Source organism: Urocitellus parryii, chromosome 11, assembly GCF_045843805.1.
Source record: "Urocitellus parryii isolate mUroPar1 chromosome 11, mUroPar1.hap1, whole genome shotgun sequence".
NCBI classification, from domain to species: Eukaryota; Metazoa; Chordata; class Mammalia; order Rodentia; family Sciuridae; genus Urocitellus; species Urocitellus parryii.
Window position 1 is genome coordinate 106,370,041 of NC_135541.1, and position 18,438 is coordinate 106,388,478.

The 18,438-nt window shown below is 35.2% G+C and overlaps 1 protein-coding gene across 2 annotated transcripts in view; it reads left to right on the plus strand.

Annotated features, from left to right (window-relative positions):
* Positions 1-18,438, plus strand: part of Hipk1 (homeodomain interacting protein kinase 1) — a 56,824-nt gene that overhangs the window by 21,841 nt on the left and 16,545 nt on the right. Inside the window, exons 4-8 of one of the 2 annotated variants that reach the window (XM_026394101.2) lie at positions 6,456-6,575; positions 7,362-7,448; positions 8,739-8,923; positions 9,253-9,415; positions 10,696-10,921. In XM_026394101.2, the coding sequence (XP_026249886.1) occupies positions 6,456-6,575; positions 7,362-7,448; positions 8,739-8,923; positions 9,253-9,415; positions 10,696-10,921 (781 nt within the window). The remainder of the gene's footprint in view (positions 1-6,455; positions 6,576-7,361; positions 7,449-8,738; positions 8,924-9,252; positions 9,416-10,695; positions 10,922-18,438) is intronic. The other variant, XM_026394102.2, reaches the window with a different exon arrangement.

Consider the following 18,438-nt stretch of genomic DNA (forward strand, 5'->3'; position numbering starts at 1 on the left):
TCTGTGACTTGCTTCTTTTTACTTAGTATGTTTTCAAGGTTCTTCCCTATTGCTGCTTCAGAGCTTCATTCCCTTTTATGGTAAACAGTATTCCATTATTTTTTAAATACATTCATGTATTGGTAGACACTTGGGTTGTTACTGTTTGGGGCTATTGTGAATAATGCGTCTATGAACATTGGTGTACAAATATGTAAGTCCCTGTTTTCAGTTCTTTTGGGTTATATAACTCGGAGCAAAATTGCTGGGTTGTGGTAATTCTATGTTTAACTTTCTGAGGAACCATCAAGTTGTTTTCCATACAGGCCACACCATTTTTACATTCTTGGCAGCAATGCATGAGGGTTCTAACTTCCCCACATCCTAACCAACATTTTTTTATTCTGAGGTTTTCTGATGATAGTAGCCATCCTTGTAGGTATGAAGTGGTATTCTTTTTTTTTTAATTGTTGTTTGTGCTGGGGATTGAACCCAGGGCCTTGTGCATGCGAGGCAAGCACTCTACCATCTGAGCTATATCCCTAGCCCATGAAGTGGTATTCTTTGTGCTTTTGATTTTCATTTCCCTAATTAGTAAATTTTTCTTTTTTTTTTTGATACTGGGGATTGAACCCAGGGGCGCTTAACCACTGAGCCACATCTGTGGCCCTTTTTTGTATTTTATTTAGAGATAGGGTCTCACTAAGTTGCTGAAGGCTGGCTTTGAACTCACAATCCTCCTGTCTCAGCCTCTGAGCTGCTGGGATTATAGGTGTGTGCCACCGCACCCAGCTAATGAGTGATGTTGTGTGTCTTTCTTCATGTGTTCATTGAATATTTGTATAATTTATTTGAAGAAATGTCTATTCAGTCCATTGACCATTTTTGATCATGGGTATTGTGTTTTTATTGCTGATTTGTAGTTCTGTATATATGCTGGATATATATATATATACAGTGTTTTGCAAATGCTTTCTTTCATTCCATAGGTTGCCTTTTTACCTAGGGATATATTGTTTGATGTACCAGTGTTTTTTACTTTGACAAAGTCCAATTTACCCACATTTTCTTTTGATGCTTATACTTTTGGTATCAAATGTAAGAAGTCATTGCTGAATCCAACGTCCTGTAGTTTTTCCTCTCTTGTTTTCTTCTAAGAGTTTTATAATTTAACTTCTTAAGTTTCTGTCTTTGATTCTAAGATAATTTTGTTAATGGTATAAGGTAAGGGGACAATTTAATTCTTTTGATACAGATATTCATTTCTCACAGTGTCTGAAAAAACCTTTGCTGAAAAGACCTCTTTACTCATTAAATTGTGTAGGCATCTATATTTATCTTTTTATATATGACCACACCATTTTGACTACTTTAGCTTTTTAGTAATTTTTACAATCAGGAAGTATGAATCCTATAACTTTGTTCTTTTTTTTCAAGATTCTTTTGACTATTTGGGACTCTTCCATTTCCATATGAACTCAGAAGGATTAACTTGTCAATTTCTTCATAAAGCCAGCTGGGATTTTTATTGATTGTATTGAATTTGTAGATCAGTTTAAGTATCAGCACGTAACAGTATAAGTCTTTTGATCCATAAACCTGGGATGACTTTACATTTATTTAGGTTTTAGCAATGTTTTGTAATTTTGGAGTACATGTTTTGTACTTTTTTTGTTAAATTTATTTTCAAGTCTTTTTTTTTTAATGCCTTAGTGAATGAATTTTTTTTCAAATTTTAATTTTAATTTTTTGGTACTGGGGATTTAATCCAGGAGTGCTTTACCATTAAGCTACATCCCTAGCCCTTTTTATTTTTTATTTTGAGAGTGGATTTTGCTAAATTGCTTAGGGCCTTCCTAAATTGCTGAGGCTGGCCTTGAACTTGCAATCCTCCTACCTCAGCCTCCCAAATTACTGGGATTACAGGTGTGTACCACTGCACCTGGCAGTAAGTGGATTTTTAAAAATTTTTACTTTTAGATTATTTATTACTAGTATATTGACATAATGTTGATTTTTGTAATTCAGTTCATATCCTGTTGATTCTAACAGAATAAAAGCTGTTAGAACTACTAATAACTGTAGTTCTCATAGTTTTTATGAGTCCCTTATGATTTTCTATGTACAAGATCATGTCATTTACAAATGTAGTGTTATATCTTCCTTTCCATCTTGATACCTTTTTTCCCTAATCTAAATGCTTTGCACTGAAGTGCTAGTTTAGTGTTGAATAGAAATATCTATGGTGGACATCCTTGTTGTGTTCCTCATTTTATGGGAAAAGTGTTCAGTTTTTCACTGTTAAGTATAATGTTAGCTGTTAATTTTTCATAGATGTTATAGCTGAGATTTATATCACATGTTTGTCAGTCAGAAGTGTGTGTACCTTCTTTATAAACTGGTTAATAGCTTCAAATTTGTCAAAAACATTGTAATTGTTTAAAATAACAAGTGACAGTATTTTTTATTTGCTTAAATATGGGCTTCTTGTTGATAAGCTTTGTGGAAAAATTAGGGTGATTCTACTTTCATAATGAAACACTTTTCATTTTATAATACCAAAAATTTTAAATGTTTAAATTCCATGAGTGGGGCTGGGGATATAGCTCAGTTGGTAGACTGCTTGCCCTGCATGCACAAGGCCCTGGGTTCTATCCCCAGCACCAAACAAAACAAAACAAAACAAAACAAAACAAAAAAAAAAAAAAAAAAAAAAAAAAGAAATTCCATTAGTGCACCAGTATAGAAAAATCAGAAAAGATGGTATAAGCCAAGAGACAAAGATCTCAACTTCCTGTATGACTTGGAGGTAACCCTTTATATTTTGGTAGATTTTGTGTTTATTATATGTTGTCAATTTTTATTATGTGTTTATTGGGTGCCAAATTTTCTGTCAGGTACCATAGGCATTAGGGATTCAACAGAAATAAAACAAACATTGTATTTGCCCTTGAATAGGCCACAGTTTTGTTTTTTTTTTAAACTTTATTTACTTATTTGTTTTTACGTGGTGCCGAGGATCGAACCCAGGGCCTTGGATATTCGAAGCAAGCGCTCTACCACTGAGCTATAAACCCAGCCCCAGGCCACAGTTTTGATAATGGGAAAAGCATTAAATAAGTAATCACACAGATAATTATAGTCCAATTAAGATAAATTCTATGAAGGAAAATTTACATGTGGTGCTGAGAATAGAACCCAGTTCCTCACACATGCTAGGCAAGCACTCTACCACTGAGCCACAACTCCAGCCCTCACGTAACTTTTTATGTCCTAAATACCTCTTGATATTATATTCATTTTTTTTCCAGTGCTTCTACATAAGTCCAGGCTGTCTTTGTCATTTACCTACTAGACCATGTCCCTTTCCTACTCTGGTATCTCAACAATCTTTTTTCCAGAGTAATTTTTTTTTTTCAAATCACGAATTTGAATATGTCATACCTTTTGACTTCGATGATTTTCCATTGCTTTTAGAATGAAGGACTACATCCTTAATATGACCTCTGAGCTTCTATGTGGAACTGCCCCTTCCCTACCTTTCTCCTCTGCCCTCATCAGCATCATTTCAACATACTTTAAGAATGTTTCTTGCTGGTGTGGTGGCACATCTCTGTAATTCCAGCGACTTGGAGGCTGAGATAGGAGGATCACAGGTTTGAGGCTAGCCTTAGCAACTTTAGCGAGATCCTCAGCAACTTTGTGAAACCCTGACTCTAAATAAAAATTAAAAGGCTGGGGATATACCCAGTTGTAAAGTGCCCCTGGATTCAATCCCGAATACTAAGAATGAAATAATATGCTTCTTTTCGGCACAGGCACATGCTGCACCCTTCCTTTGGAATACTTTGCTCTCACCTGTTCATTTCATTTAGTGAGTGTCTACTCATTTTTCCCCTGAAGTGTCACTTCCCCAAAGAGCCAGTCCTCAGTCGGGGCAAGGTTTCTTTTTTTATGTATTTTTTAGAAGACTTTCTTCTTCACAATGCTAACTCAGTTTGAATTACACATTCAGTCTCTGTCTCCTTTACTAGAATGCAAACTCCATGAGAGCAAGAACTGTGTTTGTTCACTGTTTGCCTCCATAAACACTTATTGAAAGAAAGAATGACTAGATACTACATTCAAAATATACATTCCAAATGTACATATTGTGGATAATGAAGGAGCACATACATTATTTCATCAAATTTAAGACAGCATGATTTTCTGTACTTCTCAGAAAGAAGAAAAGAATGTGCCAGTTAAACCATGATAGCTATCAATTCTAACACATATTCTGATTTCAAAGATGTTAATGTGAATAAATGTGCCTCTTGGAATCGGTGTAGTGATTTTTTTTTTGTAGTGATTGTTTTTAAAAATGAGATTTATTTAATTTATAATATGCCTTTCTACATAAGGTATTGTAAAATACTTTTAGATGTCAATAAATACCCTCTACCTTATCACTTAAAATGTCCACATAATATTTCATTATGCAAATTTTATCCTGGATTTAAAACATATTTCACCTTTTCATACACACAAGTAGTTCACATTTAAAATGTTCTTATTCAGGGTTAATATCCCCCACCCCCATTTTGCTAATGCTGTTTTGTTTCTGGTGAGGTAGTGCCCATGTATTTGGAGTAATAACTTGTTTAAAATCATTACGATGGTAGGCCACATTTGGCCTATAGGCCATTGTTTCTCTACTCCTGTTTTCTACTAATTGAAAAAGTAATTGATCCTAAAGAACTCTGTTTATGGATCTTATATTATTATTATCAATACATACTGCATTAGAAATTAAAGCTGGGAATTTTGGAGGTGGAGAGTGATGGAAAATAAGATTCTTTTTTTTTTTAGAGAGGATACTGGGGATTGAACCCAGGTACACTTTACCACTGAGCTACATCCTCCATCCTTTTTATTTTTTATTTTGAGACATGGTCTTGCTAAATTGATTACAGCCTTGCTAAGTTGCTGAGGTTGGCCTCGAAGTTGTGATCCTCCTGTTTCATCCTCTTGATTTGCTGGGATTATAGGCATACACCACTGCTCCTGGCCAGGATTCTTTTCCTTGTTTACATATTTATTTCTAATTTCATGTTAATTATAGCCGTTTATATATGGTGGGGGTTTGTAAGAAAAAAATTGCCTCTTATTGCTCTCAAGGGAGGGGAGAGAAGCAGATTACCCTTCTGATGCTTTTCTGGTCAGGCAAAATTGTTATAGAAGCAAACAGGTGTGAACAATAAAGCAATTTTTTTTTTTTTTTTGTAAGAGGATTGCACCCAGGGGCACTCAACCACTGAGCCACATCCCCAGCCCTTTCTCTTTTTTATTTAGAGACAGGGTCTCAGTAAGTTGCTTAATGCCTCACTGTTGCTAGGGCTGGCTTTGAACTTAGTGCCTCACTGTTGCTAGGGCTGCCTCAGCCTCCCAAGATGCTGGGATTACAGGTGTGCGCCACCACGCCCAACCAATAAAACAAATAATATACATGCACATTTTATAGCTATCAGAACAATGACATCTTCACATCACGTTTGGAAATCTGTACTGTATATTTCTGGGAAGAGAGTGAAAAATGTAAATAACTTTTTAACATTATGGAAATAGTATTCACTTCATGGACTCCTTACCCCTGAGCCTCAGCACACTTTTGAGAACTGCTATCCTAGTCACAGGAGGTGATCATTAAATGTTAACTGAATGAAATATAGTACCAGCCCCCTATTGATGTGGGGCTAGAGAAGCTAAATTAAGTACTAAATGTGTTGGTTAAGAGATAAACTCCGTGGGTATTTAGAGTAGGGACAGTTGATAAAGAGCTATAGAACCCAACGAAGAAGGAGTTTGCAGAACTTTTTCCTAATCTTTCCAATTTGATAATGCATTTTAAAAAGTTACTTCGTGAAAAACAGGTTTTAGAAACTATTCTGGTATGTCTTAGAAATCTAAAGTTTTCTGAACTTTGTGTCAGAAGTCTAACAAAAAAGTGAGATTATACTCAAATTTTTCAAAACTGGGTTGGGCACACTGGCAGACACCATTAATCCCAGTGACTCAGGAGGCTGATGCAGGAGGATCACAAGTTCAAGATCAGCCTCAGTTCCTGAGCAATTTAGCAAGACCCTGTCTCAAATAGAGACTGGGAACATGGCCCAGTGGTTAAGTATCTCTGGGTTTAATCCCCAGTACAAAAATAACTAACCAACTAAATAAATAAATATCAAGACTGGGTTTCCTTTTAAATAGCATCTCTCATAGCATGGTAGTAACTAAATAAATATTTGGATAATACATGTGAATGGATTAACATTACATATTTATGTTTATTTACAGGTAAATTTCAGTTTTATTGATTAAAGAGTTCATTTATTTGCAATACCTTCCTTTTTGGCTAGTGTTAATGCTTTAGTGTAAAAGTGTTCAGTGATTTCCTTTTTTTCACTCCAAATTGATGTTTTATGGTTTTAACGTTTCAGATTCGTTACATTTCACAAACGCAAGGCCTGCCAGCTGAATATCTTCTCAGTGCTGGAACAAAAACAACCAGGTTTTTCAACAGAGATCCTAATTTGGGTTATCCACTGTGGAGGCTTAAGGTTTGTCTTTGCTACTGTATTACCTATGCCTGTCCTCCCCTTCCACAACTTTGAATTCAGACTTCAGTTATTAAATTTTTGAGGTAGAAGAGGGAAAGGAGGTGAGAAAGGTATGTTTTCAGGAGGAGATACTTTAAAAACTGTTCATTGTACCCGTGTGGGCCTTAGTCTTAGTTAAAAATAAAATAAATGCTGGTTCGGTTAGCTGAGATTATTTTATATATTTTGATTTAGCAGTTAAGGGGGATGTTGAGAATAGTGCTTATCATTAAGTGGTATGAAGAACTAGAGAAATAATGACTTATGTAGAGAATTTTCAATAAACATGATAAAACAATATACTTTTGAAACTGTCCTCATTTAGGCCTTATGTTTTCTTGAAACAAGTATCTGAGCCTACTCCTTTAAATTGAGAAATCAGAGTGATTTGATTAACTCTGTGACACTATGCCTCTGAGTCTCTTGAACAGTTAGCATTTGCAATATCAGTTCATTTCAAAGTGGCTTCACTAGAAAAATGGTAATGGATCTTATCTGACTTTCTTCAGGAGGTGTGGTGCATCATTCTTGCTTGTTTATTTTAATCATTGTTGAAAGGGTAGGCAGCTATCAGAATCACAACTCTCTACCAGAAGATTTTCTGGTTGTAATCTATGCCATCTATGGTTGGCAAGGTGACAATACTTGCCTCTTTGTATTCTGGTTTTAATTTAGAATAAAAGGTGAAATTAGCTAAAATGTGAAAATAGCATACAGATTGAATTTTTAAAAATCCATATGTTATAGACACCTGAAGAACACGAATTGGAGACTGGAATAAAATCAAAAGAAGCTCGGAAGTACATTTTTAACTGTTTGGATGACATGGCTCAGGTAAATGTGGCAAATTTCATAAAGACATTTATGTCTTTCTTTAATCAGAGACACACTTCTGTTGGTTTTACTAAAGACAGATTTAATATGTGTCTTTCAGTACTAGTTTTCAGTTTTTACAGAAAAAAAATTAGTATTCTGCCGTGTGTTAAAAGAATATTTAAATCTTAACATAGAATACTTTTAGGATTATAGGTTGAACATCCCTAATCCAAAAACCCCAAATCAGAAATGCTCTGAAATCTGAAACTCTTTGAGCACTGACAGGATGCTGAAAGAGCTTTAGATTACAGCTCTTACTGTTTTTTTTTTTTTTTTTTTTTTTTTAAGAGAGAGCGAGAGAGACAGAATTTTTTTTTTTTTTAATATTTATTTTTTAGTTTTTGGTAGACACAACATCTTTGTTTGTATGTGGTGCTGAGGATCGAACCCGGGCCGCACGCATGCCAGGCGAGCGCGCTACAGCTTGAGCCACATCCCCAGCCCCCTCTTACTGGGTTTTATAGTTAGGAATGCCTGACCAATTGGTAAAGTCAATGCAAATATTCAAAATCCAAGAATTTTTAATATGGGATATTCAATCTGAGTATATTTCTTTCTTGCTTTTGCATTAAGCATGGTCTTATCAGTATTTTAAAATATTGTTTATGAAGGTTTTTTTCTTGTTCTGTTCGTCTGAATAATTAACTACATAAAAACTAACATTTATTGAGTGCTTCTTACATTCCAAACCCTGTTCAAACATTTTTTACTTACTATGCCATTTAATTTTCAACAATAGAAACTTTTATATTCAATTAATAATAATCACTTTTGCTTAAGGCATTTGTTTCAAATACTATTTAGGTACTGGAGGTTTAACCCATGGGCACTTTTACCACTAAGCTACAATCAATCCAGCTTTGTTTTGATATAGGGTCTTACTAAGTTGCTGAGGCTGGCCTTGAATTTGTAATCCTCCTGCCCTAGCTTCCCGAGTTGCTGGGATTACAGGTGTATGCCACCATGCCTACTGGTATGACACCATGCTTGGCTGTTCCAGTTTTTAAAGATGGTTTTGGTTCAGGTTTATTCTACCACTTAGGCAGCATAAGGAGTTCCCTTCTGTGAATTATATTATAGTATTATAATTTACTATAATAAAAAGAATTTTCCCAGGTTTTTCTTTTTTCAAATGCCAACATTAAATATTTATTTTTTGGTTTTTGGAAAAAAAGCAGATGCAGTAAGTGCTAAGTCTACTGTTTATCTTAAATGAAGAATATAATATTTCTAAATTTTCCTTGGAAGGTGAATATGTCTACTGACTTAGAGGGAACAGACATGTTGGCAGAGAAGGCAGATAGAAGAGAATACATTGATCTGTTAAAAAAAATGCTAACAATTGATGCAGATAAGAGAATTACTCCTCTGAAAACTCTTAACCATCAGTTTGTGACAATGACTCACCTTCTGGATTTTCCACATAGCAATCAGTAAGTATGGTACAGTCTGGGACTTTTGCCAGGATATCGTTCTTGACTGAATTGCTGTCTTATATGGAACTATCAAGTTAAAAGCAACTTTGGTGTTTGTTTATCTGACTTACTGATACTTTTCTTTCTTTTTTTTTCTTTTCTCATTGATAAGTCACAAGATTAAAAATTAGATGCATATCTTTCCTCGTTTTGATTATAAAATCTCTTGAGTTGTTTTTTCTGAAAGTGCATGGGGAAGAAAAAAAAAACTTTGTGTAGTTGTCTTGAGTTATTTGCTGTCTGTTTAAATTTCAGCATTCATTTAGTGAAACTTTAATCTCTTTCAGTGTTAAATCTTGTTTCCAGAACATGGAGATCTGCAAGCGGAGGGTTCACATGTATGATACAGTGAGTCAGATCAAGAGTCCCTTCACTACACATGTTGCACCAAATACAAGCACAAACCTAACCATGAGCTTCAGCAACCAGCTCAATGCAGTGCACAATCAGGTATTCAGTAAATGATTTTGGAAACTCAAGCCTAAGTGGCATAGAGACTAGTAGGAGTGCAGGGTGAGGTAAAGAAACCAAAATGAGTCTTTGTTTTGGTGGTTTTGTTACTTCGTAAGAATTTTCTACTTGGCAAAAATGATGGAAGACAATATAGATTGGTTTTTACCTATCAGTCACTTGCTGACAAAAAAACAAAGGCCTAATCCATTCCCTCATAAATTTTAGCATAATCAAATAAATGGGCTATTGTACTGTTTACTGCTGTTTGTTGAACTTAGTTCAGTCAAATGATTCTTTCTCCAAGTTAGGAGAAGGACCTATGTCTTACTACTTTATTGAAGAGCATTTCCAATACATTAAAGGTAGTTTCTCACTCATGTCCCATGTGGGCAAGGGAAAAGGTTCTCCTCCTGAGGGATGGGCTGGCTAAGAAATAAAAGCTAGGAAAGTAGTACTATGAAATAACCACAGACCACAGAATAATAGTTTCAGAGCTAGGGAAGCATTGGGCCAAGCTGACCAGACAGGTGCATCTTCTAACAAAGAAGGGAGCCTGTGCTTGCTGTATTTATATTGGAATAGATCAAAGGGATTCGACAGAAAGTTCTTCACCAAAACAGGATAGAGGTGGGGGCAGGTAGACTGCTCGGTTCCTAATGGGTCATGCCCTTCTCCAGTGCTACATGGGACCTTTCTGGGCAGAACTGAGAAAGGAGTTCATTTGTATTAGGCCATCTTGACAGTGGAATTGCCATGTTAAGCTCCCAAACATCAGACCTTCCCCATCACTGCCTTCAGTGTTGAAAATGTTCACACACATTTCATGGGTGACTTCCTGCAGAATTTTTTGCATTTTTTGTTTCAGAAGTTTGTAAGCTTCACGGCTTCTTAACTAGGTCTACATTCCAAATGGAAGGGAATATGAGGTATAGTGGTATCTCCCATCTAGCAATTTTTATGCAGAGGTAATTAAGGTTTAGATAGCTATAATCTGTAGGATCAAAGAATAACTACTTGTTATTCTTTTGTTGTCTTTTTGCTTATTTGACCATATAGTATGCCTTAATTTTAGGGATTGGGAAAATTTCTTAAGCAGAGTTATTTCAAAGATAATGAACATTGCATTTTAAAACTTTATTCTAGGTTTTTCAGGATAGATTTTATATATATATATACATATATATATATATATATATATATATATATGTATATATATATATAAATGTTATCTATCTCTACTTTATAGCAGTATATAAGTATAATTCTTTTGTTTTTAGGCCAGTGTTCTAGCTTCCAGTTCTACTGCAGCAGCTGCTACTCTTTCTCTGGCTAATTCAGATGTCTCATTACTAAACTACCAGTCAGCTTTGTACCCATCATCTGCTGCACCAGTTCCTGGAGTTGCACAGCAGGGTGTTTCCTTGCAGCCTGGAACAACTCAGATATGCACACAGACGGATCCATTCCAACAAACATTTATAGTATGTCCACCTGCTTTTCAAAGTAAGTGGGGAAACTATGTTGTATGGTATTTTAGCCGACCTGCTTGTGTTAGGCAGATCTAGCCGTTTAGTTCTGATCTCTAATAAGTTTAAACTCTGTTTCTGATGATAATGATAACTGAAATTGGATAATATCACAAAAGTGATTTTTCTTTTTATATTTGTCTACTTATGATGCTATTTGACACTATAGAAACTCAATTTATGTTTTTTAATTGATGTATCTGTTACCAATTTTTTTGCCCATTGAGACCTTGTATCAATATCTTTTATAAACATGTATCTCCCAACATGTAGAATATACACATCTTGGGGGAAAAAATTTTTTTAGCATAATTGCTGTATCTTGAGTCTAATTTTCTATATCATTCCATCATAAAATAAAATTATGTCCCAAATAAAAGGTTATTTTATTTTAAAATGTAAAAATCATGGTTAAGAATATAAAAACTTCCTAAATTGTATCAGTAATAAAGATCATTTATTGAACTGAAAAATTCTACAAGCTGAAATTATTGTGTGGGGAGGCATTAAGATTATATGCTTCAGTTTATGAATCATATTGTTCCTGCAAGTTCTGTTAACAGGAACAAAATAGCTGAAGAAAGAGGCTTTCTCCATGTGTTACAGTAAGATGTTAAGTTTCACATTCCCAGCCTTCTCTCTCTCTTTTTCTTTTATTGTTGTTCTATAATCCAGTCTGTCCAGTTCCTTTTTTTCCTCAAATATAGGAAATGTTTGTTTTGGTTGGATAAGCCATGTAGAAGGCTTAGTTATGTTATAGATATTTCATGGTGACATGCATGACTTTCTTAATAGAAAGTCAGTGTTAGTCCCCTGTGGGAATAAACCGGGATTCAGGCTTGTCATAGCATTTTACATAAAAGCAGGTAGCATTTTTATCTTTTTTACTTTTTAGTTTTTTATTGACTGTGACTTTTATGTTTGTTTGGTTTCTGACGGAGTCGGAGCAAGCAGAAGGAAATGAGGGGCTGGGGGAGACTGACAGATTACTGGGAGGACAGGAGAGTGATAGCTATGTAAACCAGGGAGAAACCACAGGGAGAGCGGAGGAGCAGATTCAAAATCCATAAATGCAAATTTAGCCTAACTTACCAAATTACTTTCTACATATGCTTCATAGTAGTCAAATCTGTACTTTGAGTTGTCAGATACTGAGTGATTCTTCTACTAACTTTAGATAATTAGCCACCCCTTCCCCAGCCTTTTCCAAAGCGGGTTTTACTGGAACAATTTTCAGATGTGGGGCCCTAAAGTTCACTGCTTCCTCTCAGATGATACATCACAGTTGAAGCAGAGGAACTTTCAGATTCCTTTAATAAAACAAAACGTAAACTGAAGAGGTAGAGGGGGAAAGTGGGATAATCCTTTTTGGTATAATTAGGTAAGTATAAGATTTGGAATTTTTTTTTTCTATCCAGGAAGTCTAAATAACATAAGGAGCTAATAGAGAAAACTTAAATTTTTCAAATGAAAGGGATTTTTGAAATTCAGGCGGTGTAATGATACCTGGTATGTATTACCATATTCTAGTTAATATTCTGGATGATTTTATGTTTTAATTTATCCTCACAAACAATCCTAGGAGGTAGGTAATATCATTATTCTCAATTTATAAATGAGAAATCCTCATCTGCCCAGTCTTATATAACTACTTATGACAGAACCATGATTTGAACCCAGATAGGGAATTCATGATAATAGGTATTTTGAAGTGTTATTCCATTTTGCCTTTCAGTATTTAAACTCATATCATTGTAAAGAGGTGTCAGTTGATTTGCCAGCCATCACCATATGCTCATTTCTGCCCCAATCCTCTGGTCTAGCTTGCCCACTTTTCTTTCACCTTCCATTCTTTTGTAAGATGCCTATACTTAGAGCAGGAAAGACCCTCATCAGTTAGACAGTTTTACTCTTCTTTCCATATATCCATGTTTTTTTATATTCAAGGACCATATTTATTAAAATAAAAGTAACATTAAAAAAAAAAAAAGAAAAGAACACTAATCCTCCTAGATCAGGATTCAGGAATAACCTTTCCAAAGTATTGCCTTTTTGTTACTCTTTGTTTCCATTTTGTGTAGGAAAGAAGCAAGAATTTTAATTTACCTCCACTGTTGTGGCTTAGTCTAAATAACTATAGCAATCTCATACTCAGAGTCACATTTGTAGGTCAGTACTATAAATTACATTCCACAAATTCTTCCAGTTGACAAAAATAGATACACATTTTGCTTAGGGGTAACTATTCTTTTGTAATTTTTGTCCCCTTTTGTTTTATTACTCTGAGAGCCATAGATGAGTTTCTATACTGAACATTTCCTCCTAAATTTTACCTCTTCAGTTCCTGCCACTATATATAGGAGGCCATTGAAGTTAGCCATGTGTCCTAGGACTATAGACAAAAATTTTGTTGCTTGACTTTCTTATTTACCTGAAGTAACATGGTTGGCAACTTTTATTCTTGATATCTCAATTTGTTACTTTTTGTTGTTATATAAGTATCATTTTTTTAAAAAAAGGTTATCATTAGGATATTCTAAGTTACTGAGATGAAAAATTAGAAGACTGACTTGGTGAAAATAGCAGTATTATAGTTTATGAGTTATACTTATTTGAGACTAATTTAGTAATGTTAAGAGAAAGTAGTTGGTGATACCAAGAAAATGTCAGTGATGGAGTCTTCTAATTAAAATGTTTGTCATTGTAGGCATAAGTGGATCAGGCATAATAGGAACTTGAAATTTCTATATTGAAAGTTTAGGTTAGGTTTAGAAGAAATCATTGAGGGCTCTTTTTTGAGGCTTGTAAAGAAGCAACAACTATCTTGAGCCCCTTTCCCTAGTCCGAATGTGTGTGAAGAACATAAAGAATAAGAAGAAATATAAGATGGGGTCAGTGTTTTAATGGCAGCAAAGACTTTTTGATTTTCCTAGTTGGCCACAAATGAATCATATTTAAAAACTGTCAATGACAAGAGCAGATTTCTAAAATAAAAAGAAAGTTTCCACGAACCAAAATGTCTATTTTTTTAAATATATATTTTTTTTAATTTGAGGAGAAGTTGGCAAAGATTTTTTTCCCATTCTGTAGTTTCCCTTTTTGTTTTTTTTTTTCTTTTTTTTATTGGTTGTTCAAAACATTACAAAGCTCTTGACATATCATATTTCATACATTAGATTCAAGTGGGTTATGAACTCCCATTTTTACCCCAAATACAGATTGCAGAATCATATCGGTTACACATCCACATTTTTACATAATGCCCTATTAGTAACTGTTGTATTCTGCTACCTTTCCTATGGTCTACTATCCTCCCTCCCCTCCCCTCCCATCTTTTCTCTCTACCCCATCTACTGTAATTCATTTCTCTCCTTGTTTATTTTCCCATTCCCCTCACAACCTCTTATATGTAATTTTGTATAACAATGAGGGTCTCCCTCCATTTCCATGCAATTCCCCTTTTCTCTCCCTTTCCCTCCCACCTCATGTCTCTGTTTAATGTTAATCTTTTCTTCCTGCTCTTCCTCCCTTCTCTGTTCTTAGTTGCTCTCATTATATCAAAGAAGACATTTGGTATTTGTTTTTTAGGGATTGGCTAGCTTCACTAAGCATAATCTGCTCTAGTGCCATCCATTTCCCTGCAAATTCCATGATTTTGTCATTTTTTAGTGCTGCGTAATACTCCACTTTTTAAATCCATTCATCTATTGAAGGGCATCTGGGTTGGTTCCACAGTCTAGCAATTGTGAATTGTGCTGCTATGAACATCGATGTGGCAGTATCCCCGTAGTACGCTCTTTTAAGGTCTTCAGGAATAGTCTGAGAAGGGCAATAGCTGGGTCAAATGGTGTTTCCATTCCCAGCTTTCCCAGGAATCTTTATACTGCTTTCCAAATTGGCCGCACCAGTTTGCAGTCCTACCAGCAGTGTACAAGAGTACCCTTTTCCCCACATCCTCGCCAGCACTTGTTGTTGTTTGACTTCATAATGGCTGCCAATCTTACTGGAGTGAGATGGTATCTTAGGGTGGGTTTGATTTGCATTTCTCTGACTGCTAGAGATGGTGAGCATTTTTTCATGTACTTGTTGATTGATTGTATGTCCTCCTCTGAGAAGTGTCTGTTCAGGTCCTTGGCCCATTTGTTGATTGGGTTATTTGTTGTCTTGTTGTCTAATTTTTTGAGTTCTTTGTATACTCTGGGTATTAGGGCTCTATCTGAAGTGTGAGGAGTAAAAATTTGTTCCCATGATGTAGGCTCCCTATTTACCTCTCTTATTGTTTCTCTTGCTGAGAAAAAACTTTTCAGTTTAAGTAAGTCCCATTTGTTGATTCTTGTTATTAACTCTTGTGCTATGGGTGTCCTATTAAGGAATTTGGAGCCCGACCCCACAATATGTAGATCGGAGCCAACTTTTTCTTCTATCAGACGCAGAGTCTCTGATTTGATATCTAGCTCCTTGATCCACTTTGAGTTAACTTTTGTGCATGGTGAGAGGAGGGGATTCAGTTTCATTTTGTTGCATATGGATTTCCAGTTTTCCCAACACCATTTGTTGAAGATGCTATCCTTCCTCCATTGCATGCTTTTAAGCTCCTTTAGCAAATATAAGATAGTTGTAGCTTTGAGGATTAGTCTGTGTGTCCTCTATTATGTACCATTGGTCCACCCGCCTGTTTTGGTACCAGTACCATGCTGTTTTTGTCACTATTGCTCTGTAATATAGTTTGAAATCTGGTATCGCTATACCGCCTGATTCACACTTCCTGCTTAGAATTGCTTTTGCTATTCTGGGTCTTTTATTTTTCCATATGAATTTCATGATTGCTTTATCTATTTCTATAAGAAATGCTGTTGGGATTTTGATTGGCATTGCATTAAACCTATAGAGAGCTTTTGGTAATATCGCCATTTTGATGATGTTAGTTCTGCCTATCCATGAACAGGGTATATTTTTCCATCTTCTAAGATTTTCTTCTACTTCTCTTTTTAGGGTTCTGTAGTTTTCATTGTATAAATATTTCACCTCTTTTGTTAGGTTGATTCCCAAGTATTTTTTTTTTTTTGAGGATATTGTGAATGGAGTGTTTTTCCTCATTTCCGTTTCAGAAGTTTTGTCACTGATATACAGAAATGCCTTTGATTTATGCGTGTTGATTTTATATCCTGCCACTTCGCTGAATTCATTTATTAGTTCTAGTAGTTTTTTTGTAGACCCTTTTGGGTCTTCTAGGTATAGAATCATGTCATCTTCTTTTCCTATTTTTATGCCTTTAATTTCTTTCGTCTGTCTAATTGCTCTGGCCAGTGTTTCGAGAACTATATTGAATAGAAGTGGTGATAGAGGGCATCCCTGTCTTGTTCCAGATTTTAGAGGGAATGCCTTCAATTTTTCTCCATTCAGAATGATACTAGCCTGAGGCTTGGCATAGATAGCTTTTACAATGTCGAGGAAAGTTCTGTTATCTCTAGTTTTTCTAATGTTTTGAACATAAAGGGATGCTGTACTTTGTCGAATGCTTTTTCTGCGTCTATCGAGATGATCATATGGTTCTTATCTTTAAGTCTATTGATGTGGTGAATAACATTTATTGATTTCCGTATATTGAACCATCCTTGTATCCCAGGGATGAATCCTACTTGATCATGGTGCACAATTTCTTTGATGTGCCTTTGTATCCGATTCGCCAGAATTTTATTGAGGATTTTTGCATCCAGGTTCATCAGAGATATTGGTCTGTAGTTTTCTTTCTTTGAGGTGTCTTTGTCTGGTTTCGGAATCAGGGTGATGTTGGCCTCATAGAATGAATTTAGCAGAGCTCCCTCTTTTTTTATTTCCTGAAATAACTTGAAAAGTATTGGTATTAATTCTTCTTTAAAGGTTTTGTAAAACTCCACTGTATACCCATCCGGTCCTGGGCTTTCCTTGGTTGGTAGTCTTTTGATTGCTTCTTCTATTTCATCCATTGATATTGATCTGTTTAAATTGTGTGTATCCTCCTGACTCAGTCTGGGCAAATCATATGACTTAAGAAATTTATCGATGTCTTCACTATCTTCTATTTTATTGGAATATAGGTTTTCAAAATAATTTCTAATTGTCTTCTGTATTTCTGTAGCATCTGTTGTGATATTGCCCTTTTCATCTCGTATGTTAGTAATTTGAGTTCTCTCTCTTCTTCTCTTCGTTAGCATGGCCAAGGGTCTGTCGATCTTATTTATTTTTTCGAAGAACCAACTTTTAGTTTTGTTAATTTTTTCAATAGTTTCTTTTGTTTCAATTTCGTTGATTTCCGCTCTGATTTTAATTATTTCTTGCCTTCTGCTACATTTGCTGTTGTTTTGCTCTTCCTTTTCTAGGGCTTTGAGATGAAGTGTGAGCTCATTTATTTGTTGGTTTTTCCTTTTTTTGAGGAATGACCTCCAGGCGATGAATTTCCCTCTTAAAACTGCTTTCATTGTGTCCCATAGATTCCTATATGTTGTGTCTGTATTTTCATTTATCTCTAAGAATTTTTTGATTTCCTCCTTTATGTCTTCTGTAACCCATTGATCATTCAGTAACATATTGTTCATTTTCCATGTGATGTAGGATTTTTCCTTCCTTCTTTTATCATTGATTTCCAGTTTCATTCCATTATGATCAGATAAAATGCATAGTATTATCTCCACCCGTTTATATTTACTGAGGGTTGCCCTATGGCATAATATATGGTCTATTTTTGAGAAGGATCCATGTGCTGCTGAGAAAAAAAGTATATCCATTTGATGATGGTTGATATATTCTATATATGTCAATTAAGTCTAAGTTATTGATTGTGATATTGAGTTCTATAGTTTCTTTATTCAACTTTTGTTTGGAGGATCTGTCTAATGGTGAGAGAGGTGAGTTGAACTCACCCATAATTATTGTGTTGTGGTCTATTTGATTCTTGAACTTGAGGAGAATTTGTTTTATGAATGTCGCAGCACCATTATTTGGTGCATAAATATTGATAATTGTTATGTCTTGTTGGTGAATGGTTCCTTTTAACAGTATATAATATCCTTCCTTATCCCTTTTGATTAACTTAGTCTTGAAGTCGATTTTATTCGATATGAGGATGGCCACCCCTGCTTGCTTACGAGGACCGTGTGCGTGGTATATTTTTTCCCAACCTTTCACCTTCAGCCTGTGTATGTTTTTTCCAATCAGATGTGTCTCCTGGAGGCAACATAATGTTGGATTTGTTTTTTAAATCCATGTTACCAGCCTATGTCGCTTTATTGGAGAGTTTAAGCCATTAACGTTTAGTTACTATTGATATATGGTTTGTACTGCCAGCCATGTTTGATTATTTATCTTTTTTTTTTTTAATTTCGTTTGTTTCTCCATGATTAGCTTTCCCCACCCCCGCCCTCTGTCATTACCGAGGCACTTCCCACTGATGGTTTTGGTTGTTGTTTTTTGTTTCTTCCTCATGTAGTGTTTTGCTCAAGACGCTTTGCAATGCTG